At 40.6% G+C, this 24,479-nt stretch overlaps 1 protein-coding gene across 1 annotated transcript in view; it reads right to left on the bottom strand.

The window, feature by feature from the left end:
• Nucleotides 1-24,479, bottom strand: part of ASAP1 (ArfGAP with SH3 domain, ankyrin repeat and PH domain 1) — a 356,486-nt gene that overhangs the window by 73,247 nt on the left and 258,760 nt on the right. Inside the window, exons 12-14 of the mRNA XM_053558755.1 lie at nt 20,365-20,465; nt 17,894-17,963; nt 999-1,086 (exon numbers count right to left, since the gene is read on the bottom strand). Of these exons, the coding sequence (XP_053414730.1) occupies nt 999-1,086; nt 17,894-17,963; nt 20,365-20,465 (259 nt within the window). The remainder of the gene's footprint in view (nt 1-998; nt 1,087-17,893; nt 17,964-20,364; nt 20,466-24,479) is intronic.

Consider the following 24,479-nt stretch of genomic DNA (forward strand, 5'->3'; position numbering starts at 1 on the left):
ACAAAGAGTCCCACAACTGACTCAATCGTTGAAGTCAGGACTGTTTTTGAGCTTCCGTTTGCGTAACTGTTATCAAAAGGACTTCCAGGGGCAGGAAAGTATTTTTGGTGCTTCTACACATGGACCACATACTGCGACTGCTGGCCTGCCTTGCTGGGTTGTGATACAGAATGAAGAATACTTAAGGTTAGTCCTGTAAGATTTCAGGATATTTTTGAGTTGTTTCCCTCCTACTGCCATCCCCTGAGGGTGTCCCTGAGCCACAGTGTGGGTCAGAAAATGCACCCACAGGAGCCAGCCCAGCGGAAGAACCCCCCCTCCCCACTGGCTACATGCTGTGGAGGGCGTGGGCTCACGATGTTCTCTCACCACAAGAGAAAAGCAATCTCTCGACCATAAAGAGAGGGTTGGGATGCAGGGCCACCAATTCATGAAGTCTGAAGACAGTTTTGCTTGGAAGCAAGAAAATGGTTTTCCCTTTAGGAATCTAATTTTGTATGGATGTAATTCTGGGCAAATTAGCTGTACACATACAGTGGCACACTTGCATTTCCAGATCTGCACCAGTGGTTCTTAATAGGTGCACATTAGAATCACCAGGGGCTTTAACAGAAACCTGTACCTGGGGCCTCATACCAAAGACTGTGATTCAATAGATCTAAGAGATGAATGGTAACACACTTAGAAACTTTCCAAAGGGATAAAGCTGTGTATTCAATTATCACTGTTCTAGCTCAATGTATAAATCTAGATTTTATTCCGCTGGTGGTTGGTTAGATCTGACACTGTAATGCCATTTCTAACTGCAGGTGGGCTGAGCACTAATTAAGAGATCTGAGGGGTCTTCCTAGAGCTATATATGCAGAATAACATTAAACTGTTCCAGTGCCAACTCTGAGGAGCCCTGCTTGGAAAGGCCACTGTTTCAATATCCAGAAAATGGAAACACACAGTTGTCAGAAGCCATAATAATGGACTCAGGGAGAAAAAGGACTCACGTGATATCAGGTCAAAAGACTTCTTGTCCTCAGCATTTGGTTTCACCTGGCAAGTGAGAAGGTTCAACTTGGCTGGTTGCCTGTTAGACTGGAATAAAGAGAAAATGGGAAGTTATATACAGCACTTCGTTCTTGCCTACAGGTCCAGTGCCCTGGAGGGCAGGCACAAGGTTCACAAGGCCTGCTCAGTGATCCAAGAATACATGTTTAGCAGGGAAGAAAACAGTCATCTGGACATTGCTCCAAGTCTACTAAAGGAAGACACCAAACCTGTAATAAGCTTGGTAAAGTCTTATTTATCCCATTAGAATCTGGATCTCCTTAACAAAGAAAAAAATTTAGGTGCCTTACCAAGTGTCTTTGAACTGTGCATAAATAATATCCTGGTGATAATCAGAATGAAACAAAAAAATAATCCACCACACTTCCAATGCAGAGTGGGCATGGTCTATGGACCTTCCTGTAATCTAATCACATCTAAACTATATTTCTTTATTCATTTAAAATGACCCAAGTAATCAATTATTCCAAATCTCATATCCCAGCTATCCACGAATACAAATTTTGATTGCAAAGCAAAATTTACGTTCTTTTACTCACAAGTACAATCACCACCTGCAAGGCAATGTTTAATGAGCCCCAATATCTGGAAGGAGGGAAAATAATAAGGATTTCATATCACTTACCAGCAAATCTCTTGGTCACACATCTCAAACAGACCCTACAGTATCTAGACAGTTGCTAACTTAAGGAGTCTTGCCACATAATCACTCTGGTCAAACACTTTCCTGCCCTCCTGTCTGTACTGTCCAAGGTCACGTGCTGACCATTGCCTGGTGCCAGGATCCCCGCTTCCTGCAGAAACTGATCAAATAGTGAAATGTCCTAATGCCTGGGCGGGCTTTCCTGAATTATGAAAAGTTTGTAGAAGGAAACGATGTAACTCTTTGGCTGCCTCCCTTAACAGTCATGATCCTGAAAATCCCCACAGAAAGAGCATTTCCACCTGGGGAATATAAATTTTTAGGGAAAAGAGATGCAGAGGGATTAGAGAGAACTCACATCAGTGAACTAATCAAAGCCCCAAACAACAGGGCTGGGGTATGATCAAGACAATTTCAAGGGCATGCTGTACCTCTCTGCCTACCTAACCGGCAGTGGTAAACTAATTTCTGTTTACCTTCCTATGCTCCCTGGACCATTTTGAAGATCTTTCTCCCTCTGTAATTTCAATGAGAAAAGACACAAAACAATGACCCTTGTTCCTTAGCCTCCTGTTTCAAACAAACTGTCTTGGAGGAGAAGTGAGAGATTCCAAGGGATTTTGTATTCACCCTAAGTACCTTTTCCTTTTTTTCTTTGAGACAGAGTCTCACTACGTCGCGTTTAGTAGAGTGCTGTGGTGTCACAGCTCACAGCAACCTCAAACTCTTGGGGTCAAGCGATTCTCTCGCCTCAGCCCCCTAAGTAGCTGGGACTACAGGTGCCCGCCACAATGCGTGGCTATTTTCCTGTTGTAGTTGTCATTGTTTGTTTGGCAGGCCCAAGCTGTGTTCGAACCTGCCAGCTCCGGTGTACGTGGCTGGCGCCCTAGTGGCTGAGCTACAGATGCCGAGTCTGTAAGTACCTTTGATTGAAAAATGGAACTAGAAGTACAGGACGAGTTTTGCCTAAGAGGAAATAGTGGTTGAGGCAGGATCTCATCGGCCTAATTTCTCAGACTAGACCTGGAGACTGGGTTGCTAAAAGGCTCAGACTCCCAAATCAGCATCTGTAGCTACAAATCTAGCCTAGTTCACTATAAAAAAGGAATTGTTAGTACTACATCTCATCCTTTTGGATGTTGATACAATTGTTGGATTTCATACATGAATGACTATGACATATGACTGCCTGAAAAGGTAGTATTATGTTCCAATTTGGAATCCACATTTAAAGAAGGATGTAGAATAGCTTAGGAAGATCAAGAGATGATTAAAGGGTTAGAAAATGGAAACTTTGAAGATAAGTTAAAGGCAGCACTTAGTCCAGAGGCTGGGGGTAACTTAACAACCATCTTCAAGTACAGGAAGGTATTTAAGAGAAAATTGGGCAGCTGTTTTCCATATGCAGAGAGAAAGAAATGCACTTTAGTTGTAGAAGATGATTTGGGCCAGACACAAGAAAGAACTTCCCAAAGTTAAGTTGATTATGCATTATAAGAAGTTCCAGGTTTGTTAAGTAATAAAAGCTTTATCTTTAAAAAATTTAAGAATTTTAAGAATGCATGTTTGAATGTGGCAGAGGATTAACTTGATTTCTTCATCTTTCAAAATCTAGGTTTCTCTGGTGTTTCTGAACCTTCACCAACAGATACAACCAAGCAATAGATATAAAATCTTTTAAAAGAGGAAAGCCACTTAGCTCAGTATGAACTGCATTCCAGCAAGTTCAACAGCCCCACTCACCTCTCAGTTCTAAGTGTGAACTATTTCAAAGTGTTTTGTGGGAACACTGATAAGGGCTTTTGTACAGTTTAAGTCATGCCATGTTTGACTCACAACTTCAATGGTGATGCCACATGATGTTTATTCTCTTAGAAGTCTGTCACATCTACTGGGCTGACATTTGCCAGGTTAACATAGCCACATTTGACAGACAGCTTGCCTATACTTAATGTTCTTTCCCAAACTGAGTTGCCAGCAAGACATTTGACAAATGACCTATCATCCCAAATATGACTTTGAGAAGCAAAGAATACAATTTGTGACTGTAAAAGCAGCTGGCATATCTGGTGCTGAGCCTAGAAATACCAGAAAGGGAAGTGATTCAGTCAAAGTACAAGGACCAAGGCATCAGACACATGTAATCACTACAGTAATAATACCCATTTCAGATGTTTGTGTAACGTTGCAAAGTTTCAAAGCACTTTCTCAATATTTATGTACTTACGTCTCCAGGTTAAAGAAGGTATAATCTTTTCTGGGGTTTCAGTGGACTAAAATCAGAGTAAAACTAAATGACTTGTCCTGGGCTATATCACAGTGGAACAGTTTAGGAAATGCTTTCACATTGTTTAAGTACAGGAGGGTGGGGGGGAGGGAGAAGAAAAACTCAGGAAGCATCTGTGTATGGAGTCTTTGCTGTTGATGATTCCTGTCCTGCTCAGAATAAAAACCTGTACCTCCAGGGACCAGCGCCAGCCCCTCTGTCATTGCTCCTGCTGCTGGGGAGGGGGTAGTGGTCCTACCTGCTGCTACAGGCTCCTGCATGCTCCTGTTCACTCCCTCAGTTCCTTCAGGTCTCTCATTAATCGGCACTTCTTGGGAGAGGTGGCCAGTTCCAGCCTTGTACACCCTGCTGTACCCTCTTCCTGGCTCTTAGCACACTTTGCCGCTTCTTTTTGTCCCCCTTAAGGGTACCCATTTTGCACACTAAAATGTACCTGGCATACAGCAGGCACTCAATAAATATTTATCGAGTGTATGACTACATTCCAGGAACCTCACATATACCACCTCACATACTGCTTATGTGGAAAGTCTTTTTAGTTTCTTTCACTAAATGATGTAATGGTAGCCCAGAGAGGTAAGGTCACATTCTCAAGATCTCCCAGTAAGGAAGCAGTTTGGGTGGACCAGAGCCCTCACTCCTGCATCCGCTGTGGAGTATGACTTGGAGACAGCACTACGACACACCGCAGGGAGCAGCAGCTGGGTGCCCCAGCACAAGAGATCATCTCCTCCTGAGGAGAGAGGGAGCTAGAAGTAAAGGAAGCAAACGTTTCAAAGACTAACTTCTATTTTAACATCTTCTTGGGTTGATTCTCCCAAGTACTTACTTTTTATAATTGATGAAAAGAGAAATTTTAGATACCCATTTAAAAATTTCTACTCACTCATTTGACACATACAGTAGAACCACCATAGTTGATCACCTCCTTAAGGTGACGCCATTGTCACAGACTGGACACGTACCACATGTAGGTGTCAGTACAGCAGGCCTAGTTCCTAGCTGACCACCAGTTTGTGACAATGGTCAACTTACAGAGTTTCTACTGCATTTATTAAGCCTCTACCACATTCCAAGCACATCCAGAAAACTTGAGGTCCAGGCCATCAAGCAGCCATTGGAAACAGACTTGATCGTGTGCCTAGAACATGCCAGGTGCCTGGGGGCCTATGCCTGAGAGTATGCACCAAGGACTTGGGCAACACTCACAGAGACAACCTCAACCTTCAGTGAGGACTTGGAGGGGACTATGGACAGGCAGAAGAGTTGAAAGAGCAAGGGAGCAGGTACAAAGGCCTGGAGCATGACAGGGGACGGCAGGAGCAGGACAAGTGGTGCTAAGGAGTTCCCGCACCCAGCCCAGAGCTCTGGCAGCTTACTGAAGGAAGTCCATCAGGGCAGTAACCAATGAGACCCGCACTGCAGGGGGTTGCTGGTGGAGGAGACCCAGCATGGCTGAGAGAATAAGGCAGATGAGCAATGACAAGAGCCTGGGTTAAAGCCATGGCAGGGGCACTGGGGAACTCAAGATTCAGCTCACATGAGAGGTTTCTAGTACACCAGTGCACACATCACCCCTACACAGCATGAGTTACCCAGTGCAGGGACTTGAGCGGTGAGTGGAGGGAAGGATACAATGTTCTGAAGGCTCTCTGGAGCACAGTATCTTTCAAGAGCCACAAGTCCTTCTACTCCAAATAGTTATGACGTCTTTCAAAAATGAAGGTTTTAGGACTGTTCCTTAAACTCCCAAGTTATCCCTTGACAGATTTTACTTTTCAATAATAATGCACATACACTGAAGAAAAATTCGCAGCCAGAGACAGTGCAAACAGCCAAACATTACTTGTTAATACCACTCCTACTCCCAGCAGTAATCATTGCCATTAACTTTATTTTCACAAAATGTGAGACTTAAAAAAAAAATGTGTTGTATACATTGTTTTGTAAACTGCTTTTTTCCAATTAATAATACACACAGATGTGTTCATTTTACACACGAGCGGGTGCGCACACACTCAGTAAGGGCAAATCTATTCAGGTTTTTGATTTTTGAAAATGTTTTAGCTGAGAACACTCTGGGTACATTCCATGAACGGAAGTGATGAAGACATTATGCCTCTGCCATAATGGTCTGCCACCCAAACAGAAACTGGCCATTCAGCTAGGAAAGTCACTAGAATGAAAGTAGAAATGCATTCAGAAACAGAATGAGTCAATTCTGATTAATGTTTCTGCGTCTTCAGAAAGAAAACAAACACCACACATTTGTCCTTAAACAGCTTAGCATGCACCATGGTGCAGTGTTTTTGCTGGAAGTGTGAAGTTGTTAGTGCAGGCATATTTCTCAGCAGAAAACAGCTGCTGCTGGAATTAGTATCCAGAAATGAAATTATTTCCTCCCATTCTCCTACTGAATTGCTATGTTTCACAAATAAGAAGCGAACATCATTAATTACTTAGGAAATAAGCCCGATCCAGCCAGTCTGAGGCTGATGTGTAGAGAGAGGTAAAAATCAAATAATAAAGCTTTCTTCACTTCCTATGTCAATGCTCGGATCATTATGATATTTCAAAGTTTTCATTCAACAGGTATTTATTTATACACTTAGCATGCTCTAGAGCAGTGGTTCTCAACCTTCCTAATGCTGTAACCCTTTAACATAGTTCCTCACGTTGTGGTGACCCCCAACCGTAAAATTATTTTCATTGCTATTTCATAACTGTAATTTTGCTGTTATGAATTGTAATGGAAATATCTGATATGCAGGAGACCCCCAAAGGGCTTGCGACCCACAGGTTGAGAACTGCTGCTCTTAGAGGAACATACACATTTGGCATGCAATCAATAACCACAATAAATTCAGGTACAAACTGACCCGCTACCACCGCAGAGACTTTATTGCCAAAAGTTTAGTGCATTAAAATTACTGGTTTTTGGAAATTATTTTGGTTTATTTGTGGCAAGATAGCAGTTTTTTTTTTTTTTTTTTTTAACTTGAGCATCTGAAGTGCTAGGTACTTTTCTATACATTACATTATATAATTCTTGCCATAGCTCTATGAATTGGGTACTGGTAATAAACCCATTTCATAAATGAGAAAATCAAGAGTCAGGAAGGTAAAGTAATCCATGTTTTATAGAAAGTAAAAGGCTAAGCTGAGATCTGAACAAATTCCTTCCACTTAAGCTGTGTGACATCAGGGCAAGCACTTGGAACACTAGCAAAATGAAGTTTTGCCTTTTCTGATTCTTCCTGCTTTTTTACAGCTAGTTCCATCATTTTCCTGCCAGATCACTTAACATTTCTGCTGAGAAATCCCACCTATTCTCAGCATGTTCGAAATTCCAAACTTACTCCCGCTAAGGCTAAAGCTCCCCCATCCTTTCAGCAACCCTTCAGACAGCTAAGGAGAGAAGCTGACTATCTAGCTGAAATAATCCATTCTAGAGTGTGGGTTACTATGGATTCCCTTAGCCCTTCCGAACATTATACCTATGGGACTAATTTCCAGCGGGCAGAATTTGTGTAAGAAAGAAATATTTCAAAATGGAGCTTTCCAAGAAAATCTCATTTATTGCATTAAGAAACCTGTCTTATTTCTAAGACTACGTTCCACTCTAGAGTCAAAATTAAACAATTATGTAAACAGAAAAGGCTTATCAGGGCTCCTGGTAAGAAGTGGAGCTAATGTTCCTGCACCTGATGTGTATGCCAGACACATCCATTCAGGCATTCCCAGACACATGCCAGTATGGGCAGTCTGGCCCAGTGAAGGAAGAATTTTTAAACTCATTTTTCCTATTTAACTACAGTAGTTGCTTTAATCCAACAAGAATTCATAAAATGAAAACCTCCTGACTTAGAATATTTGTATGCCATGTATTAATTTGACACAAAGTACAAGAAATAGGGCATATATTTTAAAAAGGTAATTCTCATTGTGTTTTATCAACAAAATGGACTGTGTATGGCTGAGACAAAAAAGTACAAACTGCTTATATTAGCCTCACACATAAAAGGGCAGCCCCTTAAAACAAAGGCTTTGACATCTCAACGAATATACAGCATTTCCTTGTGATAGACTCCATGCAAAGCGCTTTATATGTACAGGGTGTCCCAAAAGTCACCATACGTAGGAAAAATGGGAAATTGTAGCTAAATGTACCTTTATTTACAAAATATGCACTATAAAATTTTATAAAATATTTAAAAAATGTTCTCTACATGTTGGCCACCTCTTTCTACACACAGAAGTCTTCTCTCTCGCTCATGACAAACACATTCCAAGATATCTGTCATTATAATTTTTCCTATGTGTGGAGACTTTTGGAACATCTTGTATTTACTCATTGAATTCTCACAACCACCCTGAACATAAGTACCACTATTATTACTTCTGTTTGACAGATGAGGAAACCAAGCCAATAAAAGGTTAAGTAACTTTGCCACGAGGTTATAGCTGGTAACAGCAGAACATCAGGTAAACATAAATTATTTTTTAGAAATACATCATTCTTTGTACTGGGGAGGTTGGGTGGGAGGTGGCATGACTGTCCAGACCGCAAGCTTTTGTTCTATACTTTCGAGTTTGCATAAAATCAGGATTTTCTTTAGAAAATGGTTCTTAAAAACCATTCATATACACTGTAAACCAAATGGGCACACATTCTGAAGATGTGGGCTCTAAATTAATGAGGTTTTACCCTTTTCATTTTTCTTCTCGAATTACGGAGTCACACTGGAAGCACAGACAATGATACACACTTGTCAGACCTCCAAGGCGAGGTTTAAAAACCTCAAACCTCAAACAGGTATGGTTTGATCTCTAACCTCTTTTATATTTTAATTCTTCGATTTCCTCCTCCTTTTTTCATTTATGAAACAAGTTCCTTGTGGGAGTTTCCTCCAATTTCTGTTCAACATGAAAGCAGGAAAGCTTTACCTGTTAGGTGCTCAAATCTTAGGCAGAATAAGCACCGTGACATCCTTGTGATTCCAGAGGATTTGCCAAAAGGAGAAATCAAGGCTGTGATGCTTGCTGTTCTTTGAAGCACAAACAGGAGACTGCTACAAAAGACATACTTTGGGAACTAAGGCTTCTGATAGCTTGAGAGGTCTGGAGCAATGCAATATTCTGCTAATTTAGAAAAGCAATTTATTACTTTGTAGATCACTATGAAAGTTTTGAGACAGACTGTGTTATGGTCCATTATTCCACTTCCAAGAAACACAGGTGACCTTTCTGATTCACTTGTGCAAGTTTCAAATTTGCTTGGCTTATCCATGTCGCTAGGAGGGCTTCATTTGTTTCTGCCTGGGCAAATTTTACATTTCTTGATTTTTGTAAATCTAAAAACTTTTATAATGGCCCGTCACGTACTATGAAGTACATGTCAGAATGGAGAAACAACCATAATTGTGCAGGCCTTCAGGCCTGGGTTTGAGTCTAGGCCCAGGCATCTACTAATAGAGCTGTGAGTAAGTATAATACCTTAGTCCTTCTGAGCCTCAACTTATCTCACCAAGTAGAGGGAAAACCACGCCATCTCGGCTGTTAAAACGAACTAAAGCATGTATAACAAGTATCTGGCGCTCCACTTCCAAGTGGGAGACATCCCAGGCCTTTGGAATTCAACTTCTTAGGTTCAAATATGGCTCTAGCACTTAATGATGATGTGACTTTCAGATTTTTTCCCATTAAAAACAGAGATAAGAGCTACCCCTAGTGAGGGTATTATGTTAAATGGGAAAACATATGTAAAGAGCCTAGCATGGAGTGTGTGCTTAAGAAATGTCAGCTACTATCTTTATAATTACTATTTCCCAAATATCTCCTCTGATGGTGTCCACATAGCTGATACATAGTATTCTATTATCAATTTCCCTTTAGATTAAGGCAGTGTTCCTTGTTAAAATGCAACCACCTCCGGTAGAGTTACTCATTAAATCACTAAGGTTCAAAGAGAACACCAAATCCTGTCTAACATGAAGATTCTAGAGGAGCAAACTGAATGGGCACGGCCATACGCACTGTGAGGGGAAGCAGGAGAGAGCCGTGGGATGCAACCCTGGCAAATGTGGCAATAGAGAACGCAGATGGAGGGGTGACAGAGAGCCAGAGGGGGGCTAAAGGACCCAGTAACTCTAGGGACATAGGATATAGACACCAGCCTTGGAGAAAGCTCAGACCTGCCCACTGCTCAGATTTAACTGCTTTATCTATTAAAAGGATACTCAACTAGAATAAAGGAGGTGGTGAGAATTAGAGTCAAACCGGCCAAATTCTGACTGAGGTCCACAGCCAGTTCACAAACTTTACACATAATCGCTGCCACTGGCTGCAGGTTTCCAGGTTAATGCCCCGCCCCCCTTCTTGTCTCTCTGTATTATAAAATTGCCAAACAATGGCGGAGGGGCCTAGTGGTACTTGGGTCTGGCTGATCATTAGAATTATCTGGGAAGTGGCATTTGGGCTTCAACTCTGTATGAATTAAATCAGAACCTGTGGGGGTGGAACCAGATCATGCTAATGTCAGGGCTGAGATTCACTAGATTAATTTAGCCAACTGCAGCCTCTTCCAATCATTTTGTAATGGTTCATTCAGATGCAAGCAATGAGGGTTTTCATCTGCAATAAACTATGCTGAGACTGCTAATATGTAATCTTGGGATTTAAATAGTGAAAAGATGACCCTTCATTAGAATTCAAATATAGTAAAAATCCCTCCTGCATGTAATGTTTAGAAGAATAAACAACTTGCAAGATGTAAGTAGATAAATTTCTAAACTTACATTTTATAGAACCTGAATTTGGGAAGCCCTCAAATATGTCTTTAATTCTGCATTTGCAACGTGACAGAAGCCTACAAGGTATACCATGGTAATCCTGAGACTTAGAAACAGTGCTGTTTGTTTCATATATCCCAATAACATTATTTGTACTGGAAAAACTGTTATTTCTTTTGCCAGTGAACATGACTGTGAAGAAGATTCAATACCAGAGCCTTGGACCTGCATCTGCCTTCCCACCCCTGACACCTTGCAATTTTGCCAGGCTGGAGTGTAGTGGCTATTCACAGGCACAGTTATTGTGTACTGCGGCCTTGAACTCCTGGCCTCAAGTGAACTTCCTGGCTCAGCCCCCACCAAGTAGCTGAGACTGCAGCCATGCACCATTGTGCCCAGCTTGCGACTACATTTTGAATTTGATTCATGAAAGTTAACTTCTGGTCTATTTTTTTTTAAAAAAGGAAGAGAGGTGAATTTTCATGTCAAAAGGGCAGCAGGGTGAGCATCTGGCTGATAAAATGAAGGAAAAAATGGTGCCATCTGAACTGACAAAGGGATATGAAACAAAATTATAATTCAAATGGAGAAGAGGGCAAATCAAGTAGGGAATTAAAATAATACTATTCAGGAAATAATACTGGGTCAAGTTCATTCTCGACATTGGCTCCTTTTTTGGTATCAAGAATATAAAGACAGCAGTAGCTTTCCAAGAGTGTTATTGAAACCTCTGAACTCTTCAAAGAGAAGTGAAAGTGGTATCATTTCTGTCCAACTGGCTTCTTCTTAGCTTCCCTGAACACACCACCAGCTTCAGGATTTTGGACTATCTCTTCCCTCTATTGCAGCAGTTATCAACCTATGGGTCGCTACTCCTTTGTAACAATGAAGATACATCGCAGCATTAGGAAGGTTGAGAATCACTGCTCTATTGGGACTGCTCTTCACCTACTTTTACTTTTAAACACCCAGAAAAGCACTTCTTGTCCACACTAAGTAGCTGCCCATTATTCTCCATCATAGCCTTCTGTTCACTTCTTTTAAGGCCCCCGTCCTTCACTTGAGGGCAGGGGCCACTGTTCATCACATCTTCTGAGGTACTACAGAGCCAAATGCCTGGGGCTGGCAATGGAATAAAAGCATTTTAATAAGCAAATTATGTCATTCATTAATTCAGAGGTGGGTCACACTGTCACCAGACTGGAGTGCAGTGGCATGATCATAGCTCACTGCAGTCTTGAACTCCTAAGCTCAAGCAACTCTCCTGCCTTAGCCTTCCAAGTACTGGCACTGAAAGTGATGCAAGACCTCACCTGGCTAATATTTTTAAAAACATTTTTTTTAGAGATGAGGGTCTGCTATGTTGCCCAGAATGGCCTCAAAATTCTGGCCTCAAGTGATCTTCTTGACTCAGCTTCCCAGGATTACAGGTAGGAGCCCCCACACCCAGTCATGCCCATTTTATAACTGAAAACCAAGGCTCCAAAGGCTTAGGTAACTTATCTGAGGTCCTATAGGTTGTTTGGGAATTTGAACCCACATGTAAGTGGCTTCAAAGTTTGTCCTTTTACAACTCATAGTTTTGCTTTCTGTTAAAGGAAAGGAAAATATTCTCTTAGTGACAATGGGGAGTCCAGGATAGCCTTCGACTACCATAAAGGCCAATTACAAAAACAAGGGTATTAAACACATTGCAAAGAAGGGAGCAATCCAATCTGCAGGCCTCTTTGGGCTTCCTGAATGTACCTTCAGTGCATCTCTTAAAGCCCTGGCAGCTGAATGTTATCTTCAGGGCTCTGGATAGGAATAAAAAAACAATAGTTCTTAGGAAATGTTCACAGATCCAAAATGCCATGGACAGGGACAGACATATCAAATACTTGCTTTAGAGAAATGCCCTGGAAGGTGACAGAGCTGCTGTTAACCCCTAACAGGCAGAAATTAAACCTCATGAGAGAACAGGTACCCCACACCACCTTTGCAAAGTACACTGAGGAGTATGGAAAAGAGCAATATAAAAACTCAAATAAACCACAGTTTAAAATGGAAGTAGTCACATAATAGAGAACAAGCAAAAATAATAATAGCTGACATATACCAATCACTAGTTCTGCCCCACTTCCTGTTCTAATTATTTATAATCAATGAATTTAATCTTCACAACCACCTATGAAATAGGCACTATTAATAGCTCCATTTTATTTAGATAGAAATCCTCAGTAGGAATTCAGTGTCAGCACTGGAAATCAAACCCAGGCATCTGGCTCTGAAGTTCTAGATGCCGTGGTTCTGTCTCAAGATGACACTAACTACTGCAGTCTTCAAATTTAAATATAATTCTATGACTCCTTGTAATATCTTCATGACCAGTACACCTCGTTCTCCTCTGTTCCTGGAACCCCTCACAGCACCGGTTCTCAACCTATGGATCGGGCCTCTTTGTAATGAACATACGTTGCGGAATTAGGAAGGTTGAGAACACTGCCTTACAGCTATCTCTACTCTAAGATGCCATGACTGATTCAAGGAGTGACAAGGGAAGGAGTCTCATTTCACAGAACTATTATTCGTGAAACTTTCAAAGAACTAACAACCATCTGGCCTGGGAGGAAAGGCCTATGATGCAATGCAGGGAGGCTTCGGGGCTTGAAAACGGGTCAAGCTGCTTATAAACTGCATGACCTTGGGTAAAGGATTTCATCTCTAGCTTCATTGATGAAATGCAGCTTCATTAAAAAAGTATTCACTGGTGGCGCCTGTGGCTCAGTCAGTAAGGCGCCGGCCCCATATACCGAGGGTCGCGGGTTCAAACCCGGCCCCAGCTGAACTGCAACCAAAAAATAGCTGGGCGTTGTGGCGGGTGCCTGTAGTCCCAGCTACTCGGGAGGCTGAGGCAAGAGAATCGCTTAAGCCCAGGAGTTGGAGGTTGCTGTGAGCTGTGTGATGCCACAGCACTTTACCGAGGGCCATAAAATTGAGACTCTGTCTCTACAAAAAATAAAAAAAAAGTATTCACTGAAGGCTAACTACATGTTCAGGAAGAGTGTTAGGTATTGGGAATTCGACATGAGTAAGATGTGGTCCTCCGCCTCCTGGGAACTTACAACTCGTGTGAAATGAAGATAGCGACACCCATCTTGAAGGGTTATCTTGAAGATTAATTGTAGGGCATATGCCGCCAAGTGTTCAATAAATTGTAGTTTTACTTTTTTTCCTTTGTTTTTCAACCCATGATTTAGATAGAATGTGACCCTGAGGTTAATAAATTCAGGGACTAAGAATTTTTGAAGAGTATAGATTCTTATGCTTCTGAAATTAATCTTACAGGATTATTCCAATAAAGTAATACTTTATAATTCTCATACTTTCTATTTTAATCTGCTTTATCTATATCTATACTATGAGGCTCTTAGTCATAAAAAAGGTAAAGCAAACAATTCAAAGGTATAGAAATCTATTTATGATAATTTAGTGGCTTGATAGAAGTTTCTTTATTCTTAAATCGAGGCTCAGTAAAATATTTAAGTTTGTTTGAATTAGAATTTTGAAATGAAAGCATCTAATACTGTGTTTGAAACCACTAGATGGTCCACTGCTGCTGTCATTAACACTGTTACTGTGATACAAATTCAGAGATTGCCACTGAAGTGATTCCTACAGTGCTGTATTACTTCAAACAGTGAATTAAAAAGAAAACAACTTAGGTCTTTTAACAGATACATAAAAAGCAACGAATTTTATGGATGAAATCTTTGAAGGGTAGGCTATACATCTTTATGTGTACATAGAAATCCATTTCTCCCTAGAATGGTAAGCTAGGGAGATGAAGGGCCTGTGGCAGATCTTGGTCTGGTGGTTAAGCCAACAGACCACCCCACTTATCTAACCCCATACTTGGTTTTCTCATGAATCACTCTGATAAGTATAATCTGCAAATATGACAATGACTGGGCCCTTTAAGCCAAAAGAATTCTTCTGTGTTAAGAAGCCCCAAACAAAGGCCTCAAGTTTTCTGACAACAAAGACTCTTTCCTCCACTTGTTTCCTCCTTTATGTTTTTCATAGAAAGCCGCTGGTCTTAATTTCAACCTAATTCTTAAGGAATCAATGGTGTTTGCAAGGATAGGAAAAGCCAGCTAAAACTGGCTACAGGAACCTTTCTGTGGGGGCAGGAGCATGATTACACGTGAAATAACTGGCAGCAAAGAATTCTGGTCTAAAGCCAATGAAATGTGGGGAGAAGAACACAAATCACCAGGAGGGAATCAGAACTCAGAGGAGAAAACCATTGTTCCCTGGCTGCTCTGGGGGCAGGAAAGTTCTGATGCTTCTACCCCGTTTTCCCGAAAATAAGACATCCTCCAAAAATAAGACCTACTTACAGGAAAGATAAGACGTCCCCTGAAAATAAGACCTAGCGCATCTTTGGGAGCACACCTTAAAATAAGACACTGTCCTATTTTCGGGGAAACAGGGTACCAGGAGGAGCTGCTTGTCAACATATTTCAGTTTTGCAACAATATCCAATGAACTAACAGTAATAGCAGTGATAACTATTAACAGTGCCCACACATGGCATGCTATCTCCTTGACTTTTATGAGTTAAATACTTTCCTCAAGCCTACAACAGTAAATGGAAAAGCTGGGATTTGCAATCAAATCTAACAGATGCCACAGTCCATTCTCTTAGTCATTAAACCATGTAGCCAATGTGATGTATGTTGTTCATTAGAACTAAGGTTCTAATGCATCTAAACAGTTGGGTTGGCCACAATAAAAAGGGAGACTAGGAGAAAAAAAAGGGACCAGAAAGATAATTTTTTTTTTTTTTTTTGGAGACAGAGCCTCAAGCTATTGCCCTGGGTAGAATGCCATAGCATCACAGCTCACAGCAACCTCAAACTCCTGGGCTCAAGCAATTCTCCTGCCTCCGCCTTCCAAGTAACTGGGACCACAGGCGCCTGCCACACGCCTGGCTATTTTTTTTTTGTTGTTGTTGTTGCAGCTGTCATTGTTGTTTGGCAGGCCCGGGCTGGATTCGAACCCGCCAACTCAGGTGTATGTGGCTGGCGCCTTACCCACTGAGCCACAGGTGCCGAACTGAAGATAATTTTTAATTTTTAGCAAATTGCTCAAGGTCATGTAACTAGCAAGTAGTGCTGATTCACTCTATCAACTATGAGCTCCTATCACTCTGCGCAGCCTTCCACAGATTCCTAAGAAAAGCTAACAGAACATGATAAGGTCACTATGTAAGTTGTCAAAATGCTTATCAAGGACTGTTACAGCCAGACGAATCTCAGGCAAGAGTTCACCAGCAGAAGGTAAAGAAAGTCAGGGTATACCTAATAAACCTTGGACTATAAAAATTTCTGATCTAAATGGTCAGAAATTTTTACTCTAGCACACACAGCTGTGTATGGGACTCAATAAAAGCACGTCAAAATTATGTAATGTCCCACCTGTCTATCTTTGATGCCTTGCCAGAATGTTGCAGAATGAAAGCTTAATAAAGACTGTTGAATAAATGAACATGTTAGACAGCCTCAATCACAATTACTAACTGGTCCAAGTGTATATCTGGTATCAGATTGGTGGCTGGTCACAAACGCCACAATAGGTAAAAATCTCCACTGGGCTGTCTGAGGGAAACTGAAGACCTCTGAGGAACCACCACAAGTATTCGGGTGGGGGCAAGGGATGGAGATGATATAACTACTCAAGTTCCATAAAGGAAGACAATCTTTAAGACGCATGCAATCACGCATGCCTTGAAGGACTTGGCCACAGGTGAGTTCTGCATGAGGGGCTGAAGACAGAAAGAGGAACAGGATTTGACCAATGCTAGAGGGAAGCTTATAGTCTAGTAAGATAACGGGTTCTGCAGGAAGAGAGAGAGGAAAAAAAAGGCTGTACAGACTAATGTCAGACAAACCCAAGTTTGAATTTCCAATTATGCCATTACTAGACAAGTTATAGTTCTTCTTTGTGCTTCAGTTTTTTCATCTGTAAAAGGAAGGATATAATACTTCATGGGTTGTCAGGAAGATTAAGTGAATTGAATTTTGTGAAGGTAAGTGATACTTCCTTTCTTCTTTGATAGAAAGAAATCTAAACTCAGCTGTAAGTAATAATAAACTGCCAGTGTAATAAAAGCTCATCCCTCACTGATACTATTCTGTTAGCAATTCATTGCTTATCATAACTCAAGGACAGCACTTGGCAAAGAATACTATACTTTAACAATGAGCTTCTTCTCCAAGCTGAGGTTACTTGGCAAACCAGGCATATTTTAACAGACGCTTGGTGTATACTTTGCCATTCCCTTCACGTTTGATACATTTTCCACTATAATCTTTGCGTTTTAAGAATGCACAATAACTTTTTGCTAGCTTTGAAAGGGTAAAACTTACTGCGTACTTCTTCAGCTTCAACCAAGGTAGAGTGTTTATATATTTTTTGGTTTCCTACATTACTCTGTCATGCTAAGAACATCCTTTGTCATCTTTATAATTCAGAAAAATAGATTATTGAGAACAACCAATATTTCTCTAAGGAGAAGATTATAAAATCAAATAGTACTCATTTCAGTTTGAGGGAACAACAACAAAAAAGTTCCTGGTGCCCCAGACCAGAATGATGCAGATAACCACAAAGCAAGATAAAGCCAATGTTCTTTTTAAATCTTTTTTTTTTTTTTTAAGAGACAGGGTCTCACTTTGTCACCCTTGGTAGAGTGCTGTGATGTCACAGCTCACAACAACCTCCAGCTCTTGGGCTTAGGTGATTCTCTTGCCTCAGCCTCCTGAGTAGCTGGGACTACTGGTGCCCGCCGCAGTGCCCGGCTATTTTTTTTGTTGCAGTTTGGCCAGGGCTGGGCTTGAACCCGCCACCCTCGGTACATGGGGCTGGCGCTCTACTCACTGAGCCACAGGCACTGCCCTTAAATTTTTTTTTTTTGTAAAAGACTATCCTAAACTCCCTGACCCGAATACATACATTAAACATATTCAACCAGAATTTTACTGTTGGCTACATCACTTCATTTGCTTCCTGGTGCTCGAGGCCAGAAAGAATAACACAAGGGCAACACAAATTAACAGACACAATTACCGTGGCATGTGAGATGGTCAGAATCCCGTTCTTCACGGCACACTTCCTTCTCTGCCATACTTTCCGGATCCTAAGAAGCAAGTTAAACATAACTAGATATAGTAGCTGATTCACTCTGGGACATGCAATTATATAGTGTGGTACATAACAATAATTACAAAAAAACAAAAAACATTAAGCCCCTAACAGAATTCTGGGTGCCTTTTATTATCCCAGGTGAGAGGTAATTCACACAAGTAGGCATGTACAAAGATAGTCATTATATCATCCTCTATGATAGTGAAAATAAAAACAATAAATATCTAATAGTAGTAGAATGAATAAATGAATTTTAGTTATCACCCTGATAAAAGTATTCCTCTCTGGAAGGGGGGCCCAGACCTCTATTAGGGGTGGTGTTAGCAAGGAGTTTTTAACCATATCTATGAATCTTTTACAAGAAAACTGTATTAACTGATTACTTCTATAATTAATAATTAATACAGAGAAAGTAGCTTAAGGTCAAGGCCTTTAGAATGTATCATCATCATTTGGGTAACTTGTACCCTTTCCCTTTCGGTGTCCTTCGAGAAAGAAAGTGATGCTTCAGAGAACTGTTCCTGATTCAAAGAGCAAAATAAATAGTGGTCAAATCATTCAAAAGTAGCTGTGAATAACCTGGCTGCTATTTATTTGAAAAATCTGATTTGATGATGCTGAATGACAGAAAAAGTCAAACAGAACTAATTTTAGCTTGGAAGAGTTTTTTCTGTGAGTGAGGCTCCAGGTACAGGAGGGAGACATGTATGCAGGCAGGTAAAAATGGAGTTGAGACCACTCCCCTGGACCGGGAACAGGGGTCCCCTAGGCTGGGAGAGGGCTTAAAAGGCCTTCAATCGCCATGGAAACAATGACATTAGAAGAGACCACTGGAGCTGCCTAGGCATTTAAAACAACATCATCCTGTGTTTTAATTTTCCTTCTTAAATTAGTCCTATAAGCAAACTGCCATGACGCAATATAAGACAACTCTAAACAAAGATAAAATCATATCTGCAGTTGGTTAACGTGACCAACTCTCTGTAAGGAGTTTTGCCTCCCAGATTACATTCACAAAAGCCTTTTTCTTCTTTTCTTCATTAAGAGACAGAGTCTCACTTTGTCGCCCATCAGTAGAGTGCTGTGCTGTCACAGCTCACAGCAACCTCAGCTCTTGGGCTTAGGTGATCCTCTTGACTCAGCCTCCCAAGTAGCTGGGACTAGAGGCGCCCACCACAACACCAGGCTATTTCTTTTTGTTGTTGTTGTTGCAATTTGGCGAACCTGCCACCCTTGGTATATGGGGCCGGTGCCCTACTCAATGAGCCACAGGCATCGCCCCATGAAAGCGTTTTATACAGGTGAGGTATCCCCATATACACTAAGCTAAATCCAGTGTCTCCCTTCTCTAGGGAGGTATCTCCATACACACTAAGGTATGAGGTATCCCTATACACGCTAAGCTAAAACCAGTGTCTCCCTTCTCTAACATTTTTGAACATTAAACAACCAATCTAACAATCAAACTATTCAGCCTTGAGGAACGACATTACATGTTTTATGATTTTTTTTTTTTGCAGTTTTTGGCCGGGGCTGAATTTGAACCCGCCACCTCTGGCATATGGGGCCGGTGCCCTCCTCCTTTGAGCCACAGGTGCTGCCCTGTTTTATGATTTTTAAGAGAGTGCTCTGTTGATGTGAACTGGAGGGAAAAAAGCCTGCGTGACACAGAGACCAGTCAGGAGGCTTCTGAAACAGTCCAGGAGAGATGGCAGCGGCTGGTCCTGCAGCAGAGAGTGTGGAGGTAACAAGAAGTGTTCTATCTTCAGAGTTAGAAGGAGAAGGGCTTTTGTCAGACTGGCTGTGATTTAAGAGGAAAAAGTGGAGTCAAGGGTGACCCCCACCATTGGGCAGTCTTATGGGCATGCAGGCAAAGAAACTACAATGAATAAAAGCAGAGAGGTGGTTGGGCACGAGGTCAACAGGTGTTTGCTTCACATGCTGCTTGGTATCTTCCTTCTTAAAATTGCATGTGATGCAACAAAAAAATAGCCGGGCGTTGTGGCGGGCACCTGTAGTCCCAGCTGCTCGGGAGGCTGAGGCAAGAGAATTGCTTAAGCCCAGGAGCTGGAGGTTGCTGTGAGCTGTGTGATGCCACAGCACTCTACCAAGGGCCTTAAAGTGAGACTATGTCTCTACAAAAAAAAAAAATTGCATGTGATGCCATTTAGGGCCACAGAATAATTGCCACTTCTTCTAAACGGAACAGGTTAAATCTCAGACTTATTTGAAGAAAAAAACCAGTGTGCTATGAACGTCTGCAGCTGCACTAGCTGCATCATAAACTTTTTAATTGTGTTTTCCGATTTGAAAGGCTGGAAAAAGTTCCTAGGCACAACACTCAGTCAGTATGCTGACCCCACAATGGGAAACGGGGGTGGGATCCTACACACCCGTCACTTTTCTTCAGCAGGTAGCCCCTCTTTTCACTGCCGTACTCCTTGTTGCCTTGGAGCTGATGCATGCTATATCCTCCTTGTCGGCTCTGTGAATCCTAGAAAAGAAGAACCACAAATTCACCAAAAACTGGAGACAATTCTCAAATCCTTGACTCTATTCTGCCACTGAGCCTTTGCTAATTGGTCTGGGTCTAAAAGAATTATGGAACTTTAAGACCTAGAAGGTACTTGCATTTATATTTGAGGATAAAACAGGTGGGCAAACAGTTGCCAGAGTCACAAAACAAGCCCGAGGCAGAGCTGGGGCCTGGGGTCAAAGTCTCCTAGTCTAGTTCAGAACCCAAGTCTACTCTAATCTGAGTTCACACACACACAGTGCAGTGGTGTGACGTCAAGTACCTCACACCAGCAGCAGAGAAAAACTTGAGAAGCACTGGAAAAACTGAAGTGAACCACAAAACAAAGTCCATGCAACCTGAAGGCACTCTTCCTCAGGCTGCACCTTTTCTCCCTTTATAAATTCTGCTAAAATATACCTAAACAAAAGGGGGCTCTTCTCAGTGAGGTATTAACACTTATTATAAATTTTCTTGCAAATAATGCTAACATATATATAAAAAATATGTAAATATTATATACGTGTGTGTGTGTGTGTATATATATATGTATGAACCATACTTTTAACCTAAGAACATGGCTCTATGGCAGTGCAAAGTATATGATGTGGTGAAGGGGGCAACAAGGGCCAAACCAACAACACAGATGCAAACACGCCTGATTTCTATCAGCTCTCGCTGATACCTAACCATAGCTTCTACGGAATGCATGACTAGAAACAGCCATTATATCATGGAAATGTAAGAAATAAATGAGCAATGTTGAACTGCAGAATGAGAACATGGGTTTTTAGACATATGACAATTTTCACAAAAAGTATTGACTTACTCTCCTAGACTTCGATCAGGAAGGGCAAAAGCAACAAAGAAAAAAAGGCAGAACATGTGAAAATATAATTAATTTCATTGAAAACTTTATTGACCATAATTTAAGCACTTTATATAACAACCAAAGAAAACTTCATTGTAAAGATAGTAACAACACATACATATACAAACACATGAGTAGATTCATGATAAACTTTAGGTGATGAGACAATAAAATATCTCAGTATCTATCAGGTTTTATTTCAGGTCATGTTGAAAGAGAACAGAAACACAGCTGAATGGAAGAACATGAGGTATATATTTCACCAAGATAAAATGGTTGGCAAACTTGAAATGTGTGTGTGTAGGGAATCAAATACTTCGGAAAATCTCCTAAGAGCTGCAAATTGCAGGAGTTATCTGTTTTTCCCTTCAAGTGAAGAGAATTTCATAAACATATCCAATTAATAAACAACACTTGAAATGTGAGGCTGATGTAGGAAGCTCAATCAATCACTGGTCATTGACTGATGACTTGTGTGCAAAACACCTTTAAGGCCAGGATGACTTCTTTCTGATATTTTAGATCCTTTTAGGCCAAACAGTGTGTGTATAGTGATGCAAATCAATGTTAGTAATAGTTGAAAAAAAAAACTCTAGCACCTGTATAGCTATTCTACACACGAATTCTGTGTTTAAAAGCATGTCTTGAACACCTCCTAAAAGCCAGGTAAGGGGACCCTGATTACATAACCATTGGCTTTGAGGTAGATGCTCATACTCTGATCACACTGTCCTGAACTTTATTATAGGAACCGAGAGCTTAAGTACACTTTACCAGGCAAGCTAACTCATACTCAAAAGGTTATAAAGTCTTTTTCTTAATTTGAATAATTTCTCTGTTTATAACAGGCTGGAGTCCCTTCATTTGAAATACAATACAAATCACCTGGGGTGAGGTGTGGACTGGGATCTAGGAATTCTCTTGCAAGATTCCCCCATATGTTTACTTTTAATCAGGGTCCACAGTCCTGAATTCCACAGTATTATAATTTGGCTAAGTCCTTCCTGATAGGTATTTTTATGCTTTTTGGATGGACTAGGAGACTGTACTAAAAATTAGGCAAGCAAAAAGAGCAGCTGCTCTCTAGATGTACCTCTAAAGACTGTCCCCAGCCAGTAACAAGGGTATGGTTTTTGTGAAGGAGATAGTAGTGTGTCCATATCCTAATAAAGAAAAATTAGGACAGAAAATCAGATTGGGTTGCAGGGAACTAAGACATGAAACAAAACAAGAGGCAGGGATAAATAAAATCCCAAGAGCCTGTTTGGCACTCATAGTACAGTGGTTAGGGTGCCGGCCACATACACCGAGACTGGCGGGTTTGAACCCAACATGGGCCTGCTAAACAACAACTGCAACAAAAAAATAGCCGGGCTTTGTGGTGGGTGCCTATAGTTCCAGCTACTTGGGAGGATGAGGCAAGAGAATGGCGTAAGCCCAAGAGTTTGAGGTTGCTGTGAGCCAGGGCACTCTACCAAAAGCGACATAGTGACACTCTTGTCTCCAAAAAAAAAAAAAAAAATCTAAAGAGCTGCCTGCTTTAATGCAATGAAACTGCACGGAAAGTACTTAACTATGGATTTGGAGTCAGGGATCTCTGCTGTATCTGTAACCTCCCGGAAACATTAAAAACAAAATCTAAAATCTCCTTGGATATAAAAGAACAATCCTCTTCCTCAGAGCCCTTGTTATTGAACTAAATTTCTTTTCATCTGCTCACATGGTTCCTACGTCTGTGTGAATGCTTTAAAACTGTAGGTGTAACCTTTGCTTATCTTTAAAATAAAAGCCTAAGTTTTAAAATAATAAAGTATTTACCTTTCTTTAAACAATGATTCAGATGCTAACAACCTGTAAAAACTATAATATTCCATAAATTTATCATTAAAAATTACTGACATATATTTATTACTAGCCCGCATAAACCTTATATTCCAAATAACAAATTCTTAGATTAGACTGAGTCTTGCTTTACACCAGACAAATACACTTTTAATGGTGACTAAGGTGCGTCTAAATGCCATGCTTTGATCTCATTAAACTGAGCAGGCAGGAAGCAGTATGTTTCAGAAGTCAAGCATCAGTAATCTAAATTAACTATTTTAAATTAACTATTAATGAGCTTCATGGCTTAATAAAGTCACAGCAATTATTATGTGCACTTTGAGAAATGATGGCCATATCAGCTTGCTTATCAGGGCACTCTAAATAAATAAAAAGAGGCTTTTCTTTTTGAGAAAGTAGATATTGGGTAATTATTAACATTAGTAATAATTAAAAAATATATACATCTGAAGGAACAAAATAGTTTCTTTTTTTTTTTTTTTTTGCAGTTTTTGGCCGGGGCTGGGTTTGAACTTGCTACCTCCGGCATATGGGGCCGGCGCCCTACCCCTTTGAGCCATAAAATAGTTTCTTAATTCTTTGACAAGTAACAGAATTCAACTATGTACTTGGAAAGACAAATGTAAACAAAAATATAAAATTTTGGTAAAATTTGGGCAAAAATATAAAACTAATATAAATGATGAACTTAAAATCCTGGGGAAATTACATGATACGAGCCAAAAATATATAAACTATAGAGTGAAACTATGCTATTAGTTTTTAGTTTAATTTCTTATTCTCTATTAGCAGTACAGACTAATCACCTTTACTTTCTTACTTGAAAACAATCTTGACATATAAACTACATCACTGAGTTAAATCTCAAATCTTTTTAAATTGCAAGAATTACACACTCACTGATTTAATGGGATTATAAATGTTTCTGGTATCCAATTTAAGATGAAATCCTTACTACAGGAGCTTCAACTTCCTAATGTGAAGTGTGAATGAAAGAGGCAAGAGACGCCTCTTCTGTTTCGTCTTCCTTAATATTTACGGTTTTTAGTGCCAGGCAATGTGCCCGATACTGCCGAGAGAGAGAGATGAGGAAAACACAACCTGTCAAACTGGCAAACCACCCCGTGATGAGCTATTAAGAGAGCCCATCAGTGGATTCAAACAAAAAGCTAGAATTTTTGCAGTAATTTAGTATATCATAAATATTATTTATAGATGTCACTGTTAAAAATATTTTCAGCCCTAAGAAGCAGTTACATAAGCAAATAGTTCCTTTG

The sequence above is a fragment of the Nycticebus coucang genome, chromosome 13, assembly GCF_027406575.1.
Source record: "Nycticebus coucang isolate mNycCou1 chromosome 13, mNycCou1.pri, whole genome shotgun sequence".
NCBI classification, from domain to species: Eukaryota; Metazoa; Chordata; class Mammalia; order Primates; family Lorisidae; genus Nycticebus; species Nycticebus coucang.